We start from the raw sequence: 18,846 nt of genomic DNA, 5'->3' as shown, positions 1-18,846 counted from the left end.
CTATCAGGCTCCTGCAATTAGTGGGAGAGCAGTGGTTAAATCCGAAGTGAGTCCCAATGTGCCCATGTCCTGCTCTACCTTGTGCTGCCCCACCTCACATCCCAGCACTAGGCTGGTGGCTGGCAGAGCCTTTTCACACCTCATGGGGGTCCAGGCATGGGATTATCACCAGATAAAGCAGGAAGCAGCTGCAGAGCAGGAGGACACAAACCCTGTGAGTGTCCTGGTGCTCGAAGCAGTCAGCACTCACCGTCAGTCCTGCAGTGGCTCAGTGCAAGGGCCTCTTGCTGTACAAGCCACTTTTGGAGCCACCTCCTCCAGAGCCACAGAGCACAGCAGGCACTCCCATTTGTTCCCAAAAGGTGACTGTTTGGATGAAGCATCAGCAATGTGGGGACTGGCTTTAGCTTTCCTGATGGCCCCACTCCAGCTCCCCAGAACAGCCTTCCAAATGAGCTCCCTGGCTCAGAGCTCACTGCCACTCTGCCCAGATCCACAGGAGAGCCAGGGGAGGGAGATCTGTGTGCAGCCAGGGAGAAGGATGAGCCCTAAATGATGACACTGCTCCTTGGGCTGGGAATGACCCAGCAGAGTGAAACTGCCCCCGGGATTTCCACAAGCCACCTGGCAAGTGCTGGCTCTCCTGTTGTTCACCACAGCCTCCCAGGAGGAAGGGTAAGAATGGTCAGCTTCCTCTGGGACAGGCAGGGAACACAGCCCTGCTTTTCCTGGGCACTCCCAGCCAGGAGCTATGCCAAGGTGAAGAGCACTTCAAGAGATTCAGGCATTTAACACAACTTTAAAAAAAATTACAAATATTTTAATAAAATTCATTATAAGTTACAGATTCCTGGAGAACAGGCTCCAGTGTATAAAATGGGAGACAGGCTGGGAAGAGCAGGGAAAGCACCAAGAGGAACCTCTTTCCCCAGAGGAAAGAAGAAAGAGGAACAGAAAGGTTCTGACAGACATTTATTGGGGGAAAAAACCAAAAACAAACCTCTAAGAATGGTCCAGTGGATGTAGAAAGACATAACTCAGTCCATGTCCCTCTGTTCCTCCACCCTTCCAAATCCTCACCCCCAAAGGCAAGCACATACGACGAGTCCTGTTTAAGTCACATGTTTTACCAGGTCCAGGTAGACCTCAGATCCAAGGACAGTCTGAAGATACTGATCCTCTGCAGCCCTGGCTGCCAGCAGGGATGGCTGAGAAGCCAAGAGAAAATCTCTCGGTTCAGGTCCTTGAGATGCACCAGCACAGTGGCACAGTGTCCTTGCCCATGTCAGATGAAGCCAAAGGGGCAGATCCCCCATGGCAGTTGAAGTCCCTTCTGTATGGAAAGGGCATCACCCCACAGCAGGCGTTTGAGGGGTGGTGCCTGCAGTCCTCAGCAGCTGCACAGCGAGAGCAGGGCCCTGACCCACAGGGCCAGGCAACAAGAACCGACAGCACAAGCGGGAAGGAGGGGTGACAGCAGGCTCAGAGCCCTCCTGCAGGGACAGGCCAGCACACAGAGCAGCCCAGAGCTTGATGCTGAGATGAAGAGCTGAAATGAAGCAGCTTCCCTACAGGGCTCTGTGGGGCCCTCCACCCGCCAGGGCCCCTCCCACAGCACACACATCTCTCCACTGGGGTCCTCCATCCAGCCCCTAAGGCACCAGGGCTGGCTGGGCGACCAGCCAGGCAGATTGCACTTCCCTACCATGCTGGAGAGGGGCAGGGGGAAAGGACGGACACACGGAGAGATCTGAAATCCAGCCAGACCACGAGCAGGGGAAGCTTGGCCACCTGTATTTGTACATGAGGAGGTGGTGGCTGTTAGTCCAGGACAGCCATGAGGAGCAGCAGTTCCCGAAAGGCACTACCATGGCGGCCGCTGAGCCCAGACTTGTTCTTGACAACGTTGCTGATGTTCTTCAGTTGCTTGTAGCACAGCTTGCATTTGTGAAGCCTGGAAAAAAAGGACAGCAGACACAGCATGAATCCCTAGTTGCCTGAGGTGTGGCAGTTCCTGCAGTGCCAGAGAGGCAACTCAAGCAGGAGAGAAAAGCCCTGAAAATGGCCTGGAAGAGGCTGAAATATGAGCACAGCTCTGCAAAAACACCAAGCAATTCAGCCCACGTCCTGACGAGACAGGAGAACAGCATCCACATAAGGGCTCTTTCAGCCCTCCTCCCCCTTTGGCAGTACAGTCCAGGGAAAAAGACAGTGCTATTTTCCAAAAGCCAATTCCCAGAGAGGAGCTATCCTGTGAATGAACTCAAAATCCAGGGCCTGGCTACCAAATCATGTTTCTCGTGAGGCAGAGGGGAAAAGCACAGGCTGGTTTAACTCCCAATACTTTGTTTATGTATGACTCAATGCACAGAGGCAAAGGGAAAGGCAGTCCTTTTCCTGTGAGCACGAGGGATTGGTGCTTGCAGACAAAGGGAAGGCATGTCCAGTCTGGTAGCAGAGGCCTGATGGCAAGGGCAAAGCTCACCCAAGAGAAAGGCTGTAGCCAGGAGGGAGCAAAAGAAGTGTGTGCCTCACCTTTCCTCTCTGCTGATGTCCACTCCAACAGAAGGTGGTGCAGCGAGGATGTCTGTGATGAGTGGCAGGAATCTCTGGAGAATGAGTTTCAAGGATGTGCAGCCAGTCTGCACGTAACTGAAAACAGAGAATCGGGTCCCACTTGAATGCCATTCCTGTCCCCCCAGCACACAGCCCCCAAACAACTCCACTCCAGCACCTGTAACCAGGGAAGGAGAGCAACAGCCAAGTACCAACAACACATCTCAGTTCCAAAGCTTTCACAAAGCAAGTCTGTTCCAAAGGTCCTGGCACATACCCCACCCAAGTGGGACCTCTCTGCTCAAGGGCAGAGATGTCCTGCCAAGGGAACCTGGCAGGAACCTCTCTCCCAGAAGAAAGGAAGAGTAGAAACTCCATCCTAAGACAGGCTGCAATTTTCCCCCCTACAGATGAGTCCCCAGGGCTGTTGCAGGACTTCCTTCCTTGTCCCAAGCTGACAGCTTCACTCCCAGCAGTGGGCAAATCCCATTTGTTTTACATGACCCCTCCTGGCTGCCAGAGCTGTCTTAAACCAAAATCTAGGACAAATCCCACTATCCTGTTCTTCCTGCCCATGCATACTTTCTGTATCTTTTCTCACACACACCTGGCAACTCCATCATTCTTTTTGAGGCATCATATCAGCATGAGACTGTATCTGCAGTGATTTCTCATGATTTTCCTTCAGGTACAAAATACCCAGCACAGCTCCCCTATCACTACATACACCCTGTCCCTCAAGCACACCATGTTCTTGAGGCCTCACCTTTCATATTTACTTTGGAGTAGTTTTTCTATCTGTGGCAGGACTATAGTACACAAATCCAACTTCCAGAGAGACCTGAAAAGAAAAGGACATATCCTGAGACTGGAGACAGGCTTTACAAAGCCAAAGTGACACAATAAGAATTCCTGGCAAATGCCCAGACACTGACACACTCAGGTTCAGAGAGCAAGTTCACTGACTCCCCCTCGTGAGAGAAAGTGGAAGGTTCGGACATATTTCTTTGTCAGCAGAATCACTTTATGAAGCTCCAAGACTGACTTTGATTTTCCTTGGCCACAAGTAATTCCAGCAGTTACTGCCACTGCAGGCCTGAAGATGTGACTACAAGCACATGCATTTCATGCTGCCACAGCCCACTGGACATGGGGCAGGTACAAGGCAGAGCTCCCAACTCCCAACCAGGCAGCTCTTGCACATCCCAGGGGCTGACCCCATCCAGGACTCACGCTTTTTGGTTGACAATATTCAAGAGATCCACGACAACAGACAGATCATTGATAGCCACTGCAGAGTCCAGAGAGTTCTGAGAGAGAAGGGGAAGGAAAAAGTCATCTATTGCAGAGGTCAAACTGGTTAGGCTAATGCAAATTAGTATCTAGTGCTGCTTTTCCAAAACAAGGTAGAGGAAACATGAAGTTGGCCAGGGAAGAGAACTCTCTCATGGGAAAGTCTTCTCCATGTGAGTCTCTTTGTGACCATTCAGCTGCAGCACTCTGTGGTGCATCCCTGGGGACAAACGCTGTGAGACCCCTGTTTTGTATGAGGCAGAACCAGCCCCAGAGAAGCAGAGAGAGCTGCTCAGCTGCTCCCTTTATGAGCCTCAGGCATGTCCCCATGCTTGCCTTGATGTCACTGGTGCTCCACACGGCGCGCACGGCGTCCAGGTTCTTGTGGCGGCTGGTGAGCACCACACACATGGTCTCGTGGCCTTTCCTGATCTGGGACATGGCCTCCTCATCCACCAGCTCTGTCTGGCTTTGGTTCTTCACAGCCTGCAAGTACAGACACCACGAACAGAGCAGGATGGCACAGAAGGTGGGAGCGTTCTCTGGCCTAGGTGAGAGCCAATTTTGGTGCAGAGATTGTCAGTGAATACTGACTTCCTTGCAGATGGTTGTAAAAACCTTTTGAAATGGAAATGCTCAATTTGTTCTGATTTCAGTTACTTATTTCCTGCTTTTTTCTACTACATCAATCACAAACGTGTTTAAAGCTTTGGGAAAACTCTCAAAAAAGGTGAATTTAAAGTAAGTTTTCAAAACCAGTATGTGTTAATGAAGAAATGTTTTCACACAAACCCATTTTTTTTATGTGAAACACTTGTCTGGGAACTGCAAGTTTTATTTCAAAGCCAAAATCTTACATAATTCATTAGACTCTCAATTTGCTTCCTGCCCAAGCCATGATAGAATCACTAATTCCTTTACTCACATTTAGTTTGACATCATCAGGATGCTCTGGTCTTTCCCCCTTTTTAGGACAAGGGAAGACCTTCCTCAAGAGAGACTAAGAAGCCTCCAAGATGCAAGAGGCAAAGATTCCTGTGAAATTATTATGTAATGGCAAACACCAATTTTTTAAATTAATCACTGTCTGGTGCATAGAATAGTTCAGTGACTGTCTCACCTCTTGCTCTCTGCTTTGGTAAGAGCAGGGCTCAACTCTGCTGTATTCATACCTATCACAATGGGGCACCCCATTTCTGATGCCACCCAACACAGACATTGGCTGGAAAACATTGTCCAGAGACACTTACTGGGAGAAAGTCAGAGGCCTTCAGGCCAATGGGCTCATTCCTGGCTGCAGGAATCACTGATGGCTCTGTTCTGCTCAAAGAAGTTGAGGAGGCATTCATTGGCCTCTGGACTGGATCAGGCTGCAGGAGAAATTGGGATAAAAGCTCTAGTAGGAACAGTTTGGCCCTAGTCTGATGACCTTTATTTCTGACCTGCTTTCTTCTCACAGCAGGGCCCTAACACAGAAGCAGTCTGCAGTTTGCTAGCATAATTTAAGAGGCAATAAAGTGACTCTCAGGTACGCACCACGATGTAATTAAGTTTGTAAAGAACATGGAGATGCCCCAGCAGAAGTGCCAAGTGCTGTTATTGTTATCTGAAATTAGGGCAATGGGCTGTGGCCAGCCTGAAGGCTAAGGGAGAATTCTAAAGAAGGCAGTAAAATGAATACTGGCCCATCAGCTGCTTGCACTTTTGGCAACAAAACAGCCTCTGTTCAAGCACTGGTAGAAACCTGGCACTTGATTCTCTGAGTGCCCCAATTATGAGATGCAAGGAGAAGCACCACTGCAAGCACAAGCAGCAAAGAAAAACAACAGGCCTTAGTTTCACTGCTAAGGCAAGACACTTGGCAGCACAAAGCCTGGAGCTGCACTTTTACTGTCCTGCAGTGAAGGAATCAGCCTGAGCAGAAATCACAAATTCTCCAGCTCTGCACATCCCTCACAGAGCACACAGAACGTACGAGCTCCTGCTTTGGCAGCGAGGTCTGGACATCCACAGCTTGGCTGGGCTTCACTGCTTCCTTTGCAGTTCCAGGCTCTACCAAGAGGGAGAGAAGTGGGAAAGCAGAAACTGATTGTTACTTTCAAGAGTTGAGAGCAAAGGTTCTGTTTAGCTATACTGCAAGGGGTAATTTCTGCCTTCAGGCAGCTCTCCCTCTTTTGAGGGCCATTATCCCCATCCCCACCAAGGAGTCATTTCCACACTCACCATCCTCAGGAGGGGCAGGAAAGGGCTCATTTCGAGGAGGAGTTCGACCTACAGAAAAAGATTTAAATAATAAAATGAAGGAGCATCCAAGGCTACAGATAAGTGGTAAGTCAACCTTGGAGCAGTGAAATCTCCAACAACTCCACACATGAGGGTAAATCAGTGATACAACAAGCAGAGTTATCTCTTTTGGACCTTGACACTATTGTTGAGCTTAACTAAAAGCTTTCAGCCTTCATGGATAGAAGGGACAAAACTGACCCCTGTGGTTCACTGCTGCTGTAGAGGTGTGAAGCATGAGACAAGGCACTGTCACAACAAATGATATTAGGCAAAATCCACCTCCTGTTATTGATTTTTATAAGTAAATAAAAATAATGCAATGAATTCCTCAGAAAGAGTATCTCATTTTTATCATTTGCATAAAAATGACATACAGACACTGTACAATGCCTCCTAAACAACAGTCTTTGCTTTAACAAAACATTTTGCCTTTCCTTCTTTAAAGAAGACTCCTGATCTTATACATATCAAAATTCTAAGCTAATAAAATTCACTTAACACTCTAATCAGAGCAGGCAGGCAGCACATTTACAATGAAGCCCTGGATTCTGAGCCAGGCTTCAAATAGACATCACTGTACCCTAGTTAATGTGCCTCCTATAAGTCATTTACCAACATGATCTGTGCATCAGTGTCCCAGCACAGAATATTAAAGAAAAGCTTTCTAAACTCTCCAGTCACAGGTGAAGCCTCTGTTACAGCAAGCCAAAGGTCAGTTCTATCGAATCACTTTAGCTCCCTGATCTCAAACCCAAACACTACTCAAAAGTACTGTAAACCCTGGTACTGACAGATTGCATTCTTGGGCTGGAAGATCTCTTTGTAATCCTCCTGGTTCTGGATCTCAGCCTTTGATTCCTTCTCATCCCGGTCATCTTCACTGCTAGGACTGTGCCTCTCACTCTCAGAGTTGTGCTTCACTCTGCTGTGAAAAATAGTTGTTGTCAGGGGAAGCCATATTGTCAGAGAGAGAGAGAACACTGAGTGCGTGTTTCCAGATATTTCCTTAAAATCTGCAAACTCAACAAGCCAGCAGACTGCCTCACCTCTGGGGCTTGCTGCAGCTCGTTGAGGGCCTGTCATAGATGCGGCGAAGGGAGGACCCTGTGGGGGTAGGTGGCACAAGAGGCTGGTCGTCCCTGATCAACCCTTGAGGAACAGAATCTGACTTTGGGACTCTGCTGAGATCCACAACGAAGGAAGAGACTGTGCTTTGTGCAAAGGAAACTCCTATCTGCAGAGGCAAAAGATCAAGATAATTCACCAAGGAGTGGGGTGCACACCAGCCCTTTTGAGAACAGGCACGATGGAGTGACCCTGAGCAACTGTGCTTGAGGACTGCTCAGTTCAGTGCTGCAGATTTTCCAACCTGAAGTTGCCAGCAATTTTGAAAGGCTGGGATAAAATTTTTGCCAAGCATAGCTTCTAAATATTAGTCAAACTAAGCTCCAGCTCTTTCCTCCAGAAGCCAGAGACACAAAGTCAGGAGCACAAGGCACACAGCCTTTGGGTGTGCTGCAAGCCCTGACACAAGCTTACAGGTCTGAAGGCCTGCAAGGAGGCAACAGGATTTTATCTTGTGTTTCACAGCTGCCTAACCCTGCCTCAGGAGCAGTGGCTTACCAGCTGGTTGTTGCTGATAGACAAGTCAGCTACTTTTCCCCAGTTCACCAAGACCACATCAAAACAGCGCTCTGGCTCCCAGCCGTACACTCGCAGCGAATCCTGGAAGCCGCTGTACAAGCAGCAGCCATCAGGGTTGAAGAGCACACACCTGGGAGGAAGGCAGGAGGAGAATCAGGCACAGCATTCCCACCTTGCTCAGTCCCTGTGGATCTCTGACTACACTGGACATCTTCAGTTTTGATTCTAACAATGAACCCTGCAATGTGGTGCTCACCTGTGCAGTATCTCCAGCAGGCCAAACTTCTCCCCAGGAAAGTTTCTCTCTGAGGAAACCCCCCCTTCACCCCACCTTTAGTCTCTGCCTAGTACAGTTCAGTAGGAATATAAAGTACCTGACAGGAGTGGCCTCCTCTTCAATACAGCTCACAACTTGAAACTTCTCCAAGTCCCAGAACCGAACAGTCCTGTACACACAACACAACAAAACTCATTGCTCATCATTCTAGAAAACACTCTAGGATCCAGATTTTAAACAAAACACTAACAGTTAGAATGACTTTTGCTGTTGTGCACATACAGTGAGCCTACACAGAAGGCTGGTCTAGCTAAGATCCATGAATCCAGACAGAGATACTTAGAGGCTCTAGACACAGACAGGCATTTAGAGCCAGCCCAGAGCTAAGAGAACACCCTGCCAGCTGAGCAGGGCTGCCTGCTGTTCACACAGGATGTCAGCTGGATTTATGAGAGGCTTGGGGCTACACATTGGTTTCTAGTGTGGCAGAAGGTGCCATCCATTTTGGATGAGAAGGGAAGATCTCCATGTTCTGCCCATCACAGATGCCATGTCCTGCTGTCTAGATGTCTGGCTCTCGCAATGGCAGGATTGAATTGAGTGACATTCCTCTTGACATGCCCTTTTACAAGGAAAGGCACCAGGAAATGGAACAGACATATACATTTCCCTTTTTTGTCCCTCCCATTATGTACCTGTCAGAGCTGCCAGAAGCCAAAAGGTACTCATTGGGATGGAATTCAACAACATTTACTGGGCCGGTGTGTCCTGTAAACTCAAACATCAACTTCCCAGCAGTCAGATCCCACAGCTGAAAGGAGGAAAGAACAGAGACTCTTGAAGAGATTAAATGTTTCAGATTTCCAATACACCTGGGATTTCCTTGTACTGGCAACCTTCTAACACTTCCCCCCTCCAAGAACATACCCAAGTCTGTCAAAGAAGTCAATAATCAAGGAAAGACTACCATCCAAATAATTTAAGGCTTTGTTTTGGTTTTGTTTTTTGTATTATCTTTTATTTTCTACATAACTTCTCCCCTAGACGTTTCTGGTTTATATTTAGAGACTGAGACAAAATATAGCAGTTCCATCTGTCCCCACAGACTGTATCTCAAAAGTTAACAGAAATCCAAAGCTCTGAATCCCTTAGCAATTCCTTCTTCCTGTGCTCTACTCTCCACTCGAAAATGCCATGAAATAACTGATCAGTTAATTTCATGTGAAACTGAAAATAAAATCAGTGCTTTATCTCCATTCCTCCATACTCCATGTGAAACAACTGAAGTCACTACTTCAGTCAACACCTTCCTGATCTCCTCCTCTTGCTCTGCTCAGTCCTGACAGCAATTTTCAGACTGATAATCACATGTAGTGTGTATAACACAAACAGAGCCAGAAATTAGTCTGGTGAAGCAATGTGCTGTGGACAACTCATTTGACAATGTTTACTGAGGCCAACATTCAGGTATCACAACTCTATTACCATCAAAACATTGATTTTTCTGTGCATAGTCTCTCCCAATGTGTCTGCTGCATAAGGGCATTTCAACCCATGCAGCTCTTCCATGGGTGTTGGGAGCCATCAGACAGGATCCCCACAGGAAAACCAATCTCTGCAACCCCATGAGGCTCAGCCAGTTGCCAAATGAACTGAGGGTATTTATGAGTGAGTGCTGGTAACGCCTGGAAAAAAGCCAATCCCAGCATTCCCATGTGCCACAAGCACATAAGGAAGGTGTCACAATAAATTACCTTTACAGTGTGATCATCAGCAGCAGAGGCCACCCATTTCCCATCAGGGCTGAAGCGGAGACACCGAACTGCTTCTGTGTGACCCTGAGATGAGCAAAACCAACAGTATTCTGGCTTTTGTCTTTCAATCCTATGCAATATAATAACCCAAAACCAATCAAGTGTTTTACAGAGCTCAAAGCCTGCAGAACACAACACTGTACTCAAGCCACATGAAATGTGTGTAGTCTCTCTCACCTAGTCATTTATGCTATCAGTTTAAGTATGGTAAATACAGATCTGGCTTCACTAATAAGAATCAGTTCTAAATTACAGATGTACATATGGTCAGATAGAAGTGCTGTCACACTTAATCTCTGGTTTCTACATGAAATTAATATACAGCAAGTTCTTCAGATAAAAAAGGTCCCAAGAACAGAACCATCTCAGTGCAGTGGTAATACCATTAAGAATATAAAGAAACCCTCACGGATGCTCTCCATCCCCCACTGAAGCCATCCACACTATAGCACATGATAGCCATTGATATCCTGTAATATCCATTTCATATTCCCATACAGCTTGCAGAGGCCTGCTGAGGATTGCCAGGCCACTTCACAAATCATGCGATCTTATTTTCATGCTGGAAAACCAGGAAGTTCGTTGTACATAATCACATTTAGGTTTGCTCACAAGTCCTCAAAATAAATATTTCTCCCCTCTTTGCCAAACCTAATGAAATATTTTACCTTGAATGTGAAGATACAGCCTTTTCTTCTTACATCCCAGAGCTACAAGGAAGAAAAGCAAACAAATTGTACGTTTAGAGCAGTATGTTGGGAGCTCAAGGGTCCTGCCAGAACAAGAGATCCCTGTGTCACCAAGCTAACAGATACTGCAGAATGAATGGGCTGCTGAACCCCTGTAGGTCTTAGGGGTATTTTCTGACTCCCCAAGTGAGAATCACTCCTGGAAGGTATCTCCTACTACAGCAGCTCAGTTCTGACAGTCAAACACAGTCTGAGGAAGCAGATACAATCCACAGCAAGCAGGACATCTGTGCTTGCTGACACCAGGCACCTTACTCAGAGCCACATTCCACAGCAGAGGAGTCACATTCATGAGCTGGCTGTGAAAATACACACAAGGATTTCACAAGCACTCACAAACACACCTGCCCACACACAGAAATGATGATGGGCAGCATCCACCAACAGCTTGACACAAAACATGTTCTGGCACTCTTCAAAACAAAGACACTGCAAGTAAAGAGGGAAATCTCTGGTGGAAGCTGGGTTTTACCTTAATGTTGGTGTCCAAAGAGCCAGATGCCACAAAGCTTCCAAAAGGATGGAAATGAAGGCTGCAGATATTCGCTTTGTGACCTGGTAGGGTACGAAGAACTGGGAAAAGGAGAGGCAGAGCAGAGAGAAGGAATAGGGGGAAAATATTTAATAGCTCGTTTCCACCAGACACCATGCAGATGTGTAGCCATATTATCCCCACCATTATTTTATGGAAATATACATTATTTTGTGGAAATGCCTCTGCCCTGGCAATGCAAAGAAACAGCAATAGAAAGCTCATGATCAATGAGCTTAATGAAAGTCCTGTCCTTAGGTATGGAAACTACAGGCAGAACTCCAAATATCTCCATTCTGAAAATGAGGCAGCTGGCAGGCAGTGCATCTTTCCATTTGTTACATAGACAGCAAAATGGGCCAGAGGAGGAACAGTTTTGGCTGGGAAGTGAAGTGAAGTGAAACAGTCTTGACTGCCTTCAGCATTCACCTTGCAGGTATTAGACAGACCCTTTCCCAGGACTCTGCACCCCATCCAAGCACCACCTCTTAGGTTCCAATATTCACCCTGGAGTCCTTCAACTGCCCCTTGCAAGAATCCCCACAAAGACAGGAAATGGATGCTTAGGGAGCAGGAGACAAAGAAACGATCAGTGTTTCAGCAAGTCATCAAGTAACACCCCTGTAATTCTGGAAACCAGCAAGGACCAGTAGAACTGGTACATTTTATCTCAGCAAGCAGTGACAAATGCAGAGCTCAACTCTAAGAAAAACTGCTCAGATAATAACAAGGGCAATCCCTCTCCCTCATCCCTCACCTGGAACAAGCTGATGATTCCCCTGGCAGAAATTAGCTCTTGAGCCAGAGCTGGGGTGGTCATTTGCAGAGACACTGGCTCATAGGTCTAATAAATGCAGCCAGATCAGCTACTCCCCACAGGCAGAGCCAAACTATTCCATAACTGAGCTGATTCTAACTGTCAGAATGACATCAGTGCTTTCCATTATTGATGCTGCCTGTGGTTTGCCTCCTTAGCTCAGCCAGTGTAAGTCTATTTTCATTACACATTCCTTCTATGAACAAGTAGTAACCCATAAGAAATATTCAGTCATTTTCTGGTATTCCTCCTGGAATGCACTCAAGTGATTTATGATACTTTTGCAAACTCATTCTAGGATTTGAGGAAAATGCAATAAATAAAGCATGACTCAACAGTGGCCTTTAAAGGATCAGAGCTTGATGAGTTCATAGCTTTTACAGTTTATTAAAAATTAGGTCTTTGTCTATTTATGTGGCCATGCAAGAGCAGGACAGCAGAAAAACTGCTAGAGGAAAAAAGAAAAGTTAGAACTTAAGAACAAGAAGACAACAAGCAGAGGATTCCTGCATTTGTGCAGAACCTAATAAACTTAAAACTTCCAATCTGGTTTGGGATCCTTTTATTAAGGTTGACAATTCTAAGTTGAGACTCTGAATACAAATTCTGCATACCTAGTTATCCATACGTGCATGGAAACTGATCTGGAATACAGATTTTGACACACTCAGGTCAAAACCATAGAAACTAGTTCCTCAGATCACTGTCCCCAAAACATGCCCAAATTGCTGCTCAAGCATGAATACACAGCGCTATAGCCTCAATAGAAGGGCAAAAAAGAGATACAGATGAAGACAAAAGCAATGTCAGGCTCCTGTTCCTTCTTAAATCAGGAACCTTCTGGGTCAGTATAGGCATTAAACATAAGGATTCCCCAAAAAGTGTGCATGACCAGAAGCACAAACCCATGGGCACATACCTTTGGCAGCTTCCAGGTCCCAAACTCGAATGGACCCTGAGCGGGACCCTGCCACTATGAGCTTCTCATTTGGGTTCACTTGTAGGCTCTCAATGGGGGTTGTGTGGCCTGTCAAGCTCTGTAAAGAAAACCATCAGTGTCAGTGAGCAGCTGCTGGCACAGCTCTGCAGGAACCATAGGAACCATGGCATTGTTCATCATCGAGGGGTAACTCTTGAGCCATGAGCTAGGACCACCTGGCTGTGCCATAATCCTTTTTCCTCAGCAGCCACCAGGGTGGCAGAGCACTCTGAAGGCCATCACTGCACCCAGCACAGCACAGCTGTATTCCCACATTATCTTTGGAATCCCTTTCTGGGGCACACTGACTAAGTTTTAAAGGATGCATCAACAGAGACACAGGTAGTTAAACATTAGGTGCGGGTGCTCAGACAAGGCTGACACATTCTTACATCATACAAATTATGCTGTGGTAGCACAATGCCACCGTGTTTGCTCTAAATGGGTCATGTAAGTGTCATGAACCAGTTACAAAATCAAAGCAAGAGCAAAAGCAGGGCTACTTTGAAAACTTCACACAAGCACCAAGCCATAGGTTGCTGCCAGCAATGGATGTCACAGTGATAGCATGGTGCTAACACTGAAGTACTGACTTGAGGCATAAGGCAGTAATTCACATGAAGTTCCTTTCATCCTTGAACACCTGAAAGCTTACAAATTACATCAGCATTTTGAAAAGGCCTATATTTTAGTAAAACACAAGAATATTTAAAACTAGCTCTAGAAAACAAATCCCACCATTGCAGACTTTCTGCTTGCCAACCTGCTTTAGTCCATCCTCAAATGTCTTTTTAAATAGCTGCACTAGCTCTGTGCCTCCCACACACATACAGAGGCTGGGAATGCCAGTTGGAAGTTGCCTGTTCTGATGGAGCTTTCTTAGGAATCCATGTGCAATTGAAATCCTTTACAAAATCCACAGTAGCAACTGCCATTACTGAGAACTAGAGCTCACACTTAAACCAAGTCCAATGTTACTTGAGAAGTCCCTCTTCTCCCTCTTTCCCAACATAAACATCCATAATCATTATAATATAAACACTAAAAATGAACTTCGGAGGACAACCCCAAAAATCAAGATTTTTTTTTGATATAGAAGAATGGCACAAGCAGCTTCAGTCAGTCCCTGCCTCTCAGAAACAGCAGCTCTGTGGCTCCCAGGGAGTGCAGGAGAGGTGCAGCTCTGCCACCACAGAAAGGTACAGGTTAGTCCTTCAATCTTTTCTAGTAAGGCAACAGTCCAGTTTCAAACTGGAGTCATGCCACCACCAAGGGCCTGAAAAGACACTGCTTAAGTACACTATGCAAAAAGCACAGCCTTGTTAAATCATCCACACATTTAATGAATAGAAAAATAAAGTGGACAAATTCTCCTTTTAGCCTTTTTGACCTGACTTTCCTTTTTTCTCACAAGGCTCACACTGGCTAGAGCAACGCCTTTGATGCCACAACATTATTGTGTTGTTAATTAAACAAATGACAAGAGATGTGCTAAAGCTGGTTTTACACAACACACACTCAAAGTGATGCAGGATAGGTATCTGTTAAATATATATTTATGGTGCTCTTTAGTGATCACTGCTGGGGTAACCCTACCCTTGCTAACACACTGCAACCAGAGTTACTCCTCCCCAGCCTACAGCAAACTATTGTGGCAACCTTCATGGTGACAGTTAGGGAGGGTGGCACAGGTGGGAATGCATCCTGCTGGGGATATCTCCTGCTGTGACTGCAAACCCCAGGGTATGTAACTGGCCCCTGTAGCCTGCACTATAAAACCAGCTGTTCTTGTACAAAACTCTTCCTTTCATTATTTGTAGCCTGGTAACGTACTAAAGCACAATATTTATTATCTGAGTAAGCACTGGTCCAGCTCAAGTATTCCCACAATGTCTCTAGAGAGAGCAGTGGTCTCACCAGGCACCCAGTTCTGTCCCTATCTTTAGCTAGAATCTGGTTACACAGCTTTGTGTTGGCAAACTCTATTCAAAAGTCCCACAGGCTCCACCCCAACAATCTTTCCCCTCATTCTCTACCCTCCAAACCTCAGAATTAATATTCCCACCCCCCACAAGCTGCAAACAGGCCTGTCCTTACCATGATGCAGTTGGGCTTGCTAACTGACCATATGTTGACCCGACAGTCGTCTCCTCCAGTGGCCAGCATCCGGCCTGAACCTTTTCCCAGGACTACTGAGGACACATTGCTGCTGTGGGCCATGATCTCTTCTGCACAAAACAAAGCAAACACTTATTACAGATCAGTTATAAAAATTTTCATCCTTCCAAAAGGTCTAAAAAAAAATTCTTTCTCCAGAAACACTTTCCAGTTTCCACTGGACAAGCTGCAGCAGCCCACTGCTCAGATAAGAAGTCACACCATTATCTTGCTTAGAACAGTCCTTCTTGGCTCTTCCTGCTGCACTAAAACATTTGCTGACCGAAGTTTCACTACTCCAGTGCTCACATGGCTTACAAAAAGCATCTTCTCTCACTTGCAGCAGCTCAGGAGCTTTTAAAGATTTGCTCAAGTGCAGCAAAGCACTTTACCTGCAGTACTGCACAGCAGCCAGAGTCATCTAGTGAAAGGCCCTCTAATCCTGTTCTAGAGAGCAGCAGCAGACAGTCCAACCTGAGAGGAACTGGCAGAGGAGCAGCAGTACAGTTTGTTACCTTACCCAGGAAAAAGCCAGACTCAGCAGTGGGGAGAGGTGGAGCTCCCTTCCCTGAGCTTCGGCAGAGGCTTTGCTACATCCCCACCAGGGAACACAGGCAAAACTGAGCACTGCAGGGCATGCAGCTGTGACAAAGGAGGGTGAATATCCATCCAAATGGGCAGAAAATAACAAATCTGATTGATGCTACATGACTGTTAAAAAACTGAGCTCTGACACTGCAACAAATGGAAACCTCATCATAAAGAAACCAATTTGGGGCAAAAAAAGAAGCTAAATTAGCATATTTGCTTACACATCTCACAGTGGAATTTTAAATTCATTCAGAATTTTGTCAGGGGCTTTTGGCAGATGCATTTACCAATATCTTCATCTAACAGTTCTCTTCTTTGAAACATCACAGGATTTTCATGCCTAATAGTTATGAAACTGTAAAAATGGTTCTGAGTCTGTAAAAAGGCTAGGGAGCATCAATTCAGCTTCCATTCAGTGTTTTCCTGGGAGGAGCAATTTGATCACTCTACATGCAACACTAATCCAAAAGGATTTTGGGTGGCTGCAATAATAATTACAGGTACTTTGATCTCAAACTCTCAAGAGTGTTTTTCTGAAAGCAGAACTGCGCAACTTTCACTTGGACTGGGGAAACACCTTTCAAATGACAAAGGTGACTGGACCATAAATTACATGTGAAGGCCAAATCTGAAAATCCACCTGCATTGTGTTGAAAGACCAAACTTCCACATAAAACTGCTAAAATAAAGCCTGTATGGATACACAGACTATAAGGTAAACAAAAGTACAATTAGCATTACTAGACCAAGTCACTAGTTAAAATTGCAAGGACAGATGCTGAGCATTGCTGCTGAAATGAGTGTGTCAGCACCTCCACTTCTTCATGTCTTGATTTCCTTCTTAATAATATATTGTAAGTTTAAAAGTCATTGTGAAAGCACCCAACCCTCTGTTCCTAAAAGCCATGTGATAAACTGATGTCTGCCTTGGGCAGAGAGGTTCATTTGCTCTCCCTCAAGTCCCTTAAACCCACAATTTTTTTATTTAATGAAATTCTTGTCACCAGCTATCACCTACCAGCCCAGTAACATTCAACTCCTAATTAGCATTGCTGAAACATCCCTAACACTCAGAATGCTTTTCCCTCCAAAGAGGATGCTAAGATGGGGCAGCAGCCAGCAAAAATGAAGATCAAGAACCTCTGCACATCTATGGAAAATGGAGATGGACAGACTTCCAGCTCTTCCTGCAACTGGAGTTTCAGGGATGGGAAGATAACAGCAAATTGGCTTTCTGCTCAGAAAGATAGAAAATTCCTAAGTCAGTAATCTCAGATGATTTCATGTGTTACCAGCCAAGGACACTATTTCTGACAGGCAGTTTCCAGAGCCCACTCACTGACTAAAGCAACTGATCACATCCTATTGCTTCTAAGAATTCCTCAATGAAATAACTCATCAGTGACCAGCTAGAAATTGATAGTCAGCAACTGTCTACTGCTCCTTCAGAGGAAGAATAATGGACATAAAGCCAGCAGATTCTTACTGTCTCTTGCAAAGCAATTTCAAGAGGGTGGGACACAGAGGCCCTGCAAAGATCACCTCATTTCTCCTGCAGCAGAGAGCTCAGTGAACCAAGTGAGCACCAATGAAGGACAACCCCAGAGAGGCTAAGTTTGAGGCCTTCTCCCTGATACCGAAGGGATGCCCCATCAAAACTTGGCTCTCAAGAGCAGTTTCCATTGAATGACAGAATATTCTGAGTTAGAAGGGACCCATAAGGATCATCAAGTCCTACTCCTGCTTGTCCTACACAGGACAATCCCCCCTTTCCCTGCAAGCATTGGCCAAACACAGGCTTGGTGCTGTAAGTACCTCTCCAGGGAGGCTGTTCATGCTCCTGTGAAGGTGAAGAATTTTTTCCTAATATTCAACTTAAACATCCCCTCCAGAGGCTCGCTCAGGTCCTTTCACTGGTCAGAGACAGCAGAGATCAGAGCTGTCCCTCCAATGCACTCAAGAAGCTGCTGCAGCTCATGACAAGCTCTGCCCTCACTCTCCTCCAAGCTGAAGAAGCCAAGAGACCTCAATCACTCCTTTGCATGGCTTCCTCTCTAGACCCTTCACCATATTCACAGTCCTTCTTTGGATGCTCTCCAAAAGCTTTATAATCCTTCTCAAACTGTGGTGCCCAAACCTGCCCCCAGGACTTGAGGTGAGGCTGCACCAGCACAGAGAAGAGGGGGACCATCACCTTCCTCGGTGCATCCCAGGGCACAGCCAGCCCTTTGGGCTACCAGGGCACACTGGTGACTCATTTTCAACTTGACGTCGACCAGGAATCCCACATCCCTTTTTGTGGGGCTGCTGTCCAGCCTCTCATTCCCCAGCCTCTCTGTACATCCAGGGTTATCCTCTCTGTACATCCAGGGTTATCCCCTGGCAGGTGCCCCATCCCTCACTGCCTCGGTCCTTCTTGTAGTACAGCAGAGTCATGTGGGGTCAGACAGGCACTCAGCTCAGCACGGCAGCAACTATCCAGAAAAAATAAAGACAGTGACCCTTTGAAAACAGCACTGACAAGGCCACGCTATTCACTGTGCCGCTATGTTTTCCAACAGGACTTCAAGGAGTTAAAAATTCCAGTCAGCAATGTAGAAAGAGGGCCGGGGCACCATATCCAGGGCAGGGATGAGGTGGCTCCCACCCCTCCCCGCTCCCAGCCGGGGCGGCTCCCCCGCCCGCCACTCACGCAGCTTCCATGCCGTCTTCGTGGTGACGGCCACGGCCATGGCTCAGCGCGGCGCCTCTGGGGCGGGCAGCGCCTTCCTCCTCCCGGCGGGGGCTCCGCTCCTCTAGCGCGTCCTACGGCCGGGCCGTGCACCGGGGCTGCCGCGGCCGTCCTGCGGGCACTCAAACGCGGTCACGGCGAGACTCTCCTGAGAGGCGGCGCGGCGGGGGACGAGGCCTCACCGCTGACGAACATCACGGGACGAGAGCGCCGGTCGGGGTTCGGGCGATCGCCTGGACGCTGGCGGCGGCGGGGTCCGGCAGTAGCAGACCGGGACCCCCTGGCCGCCCCCGCCCCGCAACCGGCCCTTCACAACAACCCCGCGCCGCGCCGGGCGGTTGCCCGGGCTCCGCGCGCTGCTCGGCCAATAGGAAGCGAGGGCGGGGTGGTTGCCATGGCGACGGCAGCGCGGCCTCCACT

At 47.1% G+C, this 18,846-nt stretch overlaps 1 protein-coding gene across 2 annotated transcripts; it reads right to left on the bottom strand.

Moving 5' to 3' along the window:
- Window positions 1–798: 798 nt before the first annotated feature.
- KATNB1 (katanin regulatory subunit B1) lies at window positions 799–18,771 on the bottom strand. 2 transcript variants are annotated; one of them, XM_036390251.2, is made up of 19 exons: window positions 18,388–18,771; window positions 15,045–15,175; window positions 12,888–13,005; window positions 11,092–11,192; window positions 10,539–10,580; window positions 9,811–9,894; window positions 8,752–8,867; window positions 8,154–8,225; window positions 7,759–7,909; window positions 7,182–7,369; window positions 6,927–7,057; window positions 6,073–6,120; window positions 5,825–5,901; window positions 5,100–5,219; window positions 4,186–4,335; window positions 3,790–3,866; window positions 3,323–3,397; window positions 2,536–2,652; window positions 799–1,954 (listed from the first exon to the last, which is right to left on the bottom strand). In XM_036390251.2, the coding sequence occupies exons 1-19, from the start codon at window positions 18,425–18,427 to the stop codon at window positions 1,822–1,824; spliced, it is 1,971 nt and encodes a 656-aa protein (XP_036246144.1). In that variant the 5' UTR covers window positions 18,428–18,771; the 3' UTR covers window positions 799–1,821. The 2 variants fall into 2 exon arrangements, with proteins under 2 accessions (XP_036246144.1, XP_036246143.1); XM_036390250.2 differs by having other exon boundaries at window positions 6,927–7,060; window positions 18,388–18,770.
- Window positions 18,772–18,846: the final 75 nt, after the last annotated feature.

The sequence above is a fragment of the Molothrus ater genome, chromosome 12 (genome assembly GCF_012460135.2).
Source record: "Molothrus ater isolate BHLD 08-10-18 breed brown headed cowbird chromosome 12, BPBGC_Mater_1.1, whole genome shotgun sequence".
Taxonomy (NCBI): domain Eukaryota; kingdom Metazoa; phylum Chordata; class Aves; order Passeriformes; family Icteridae; genus Molothrus; species Molothrus ater.
This window is presented reverse-complemented; position numbering and strand designations above follow the sequence as displayed.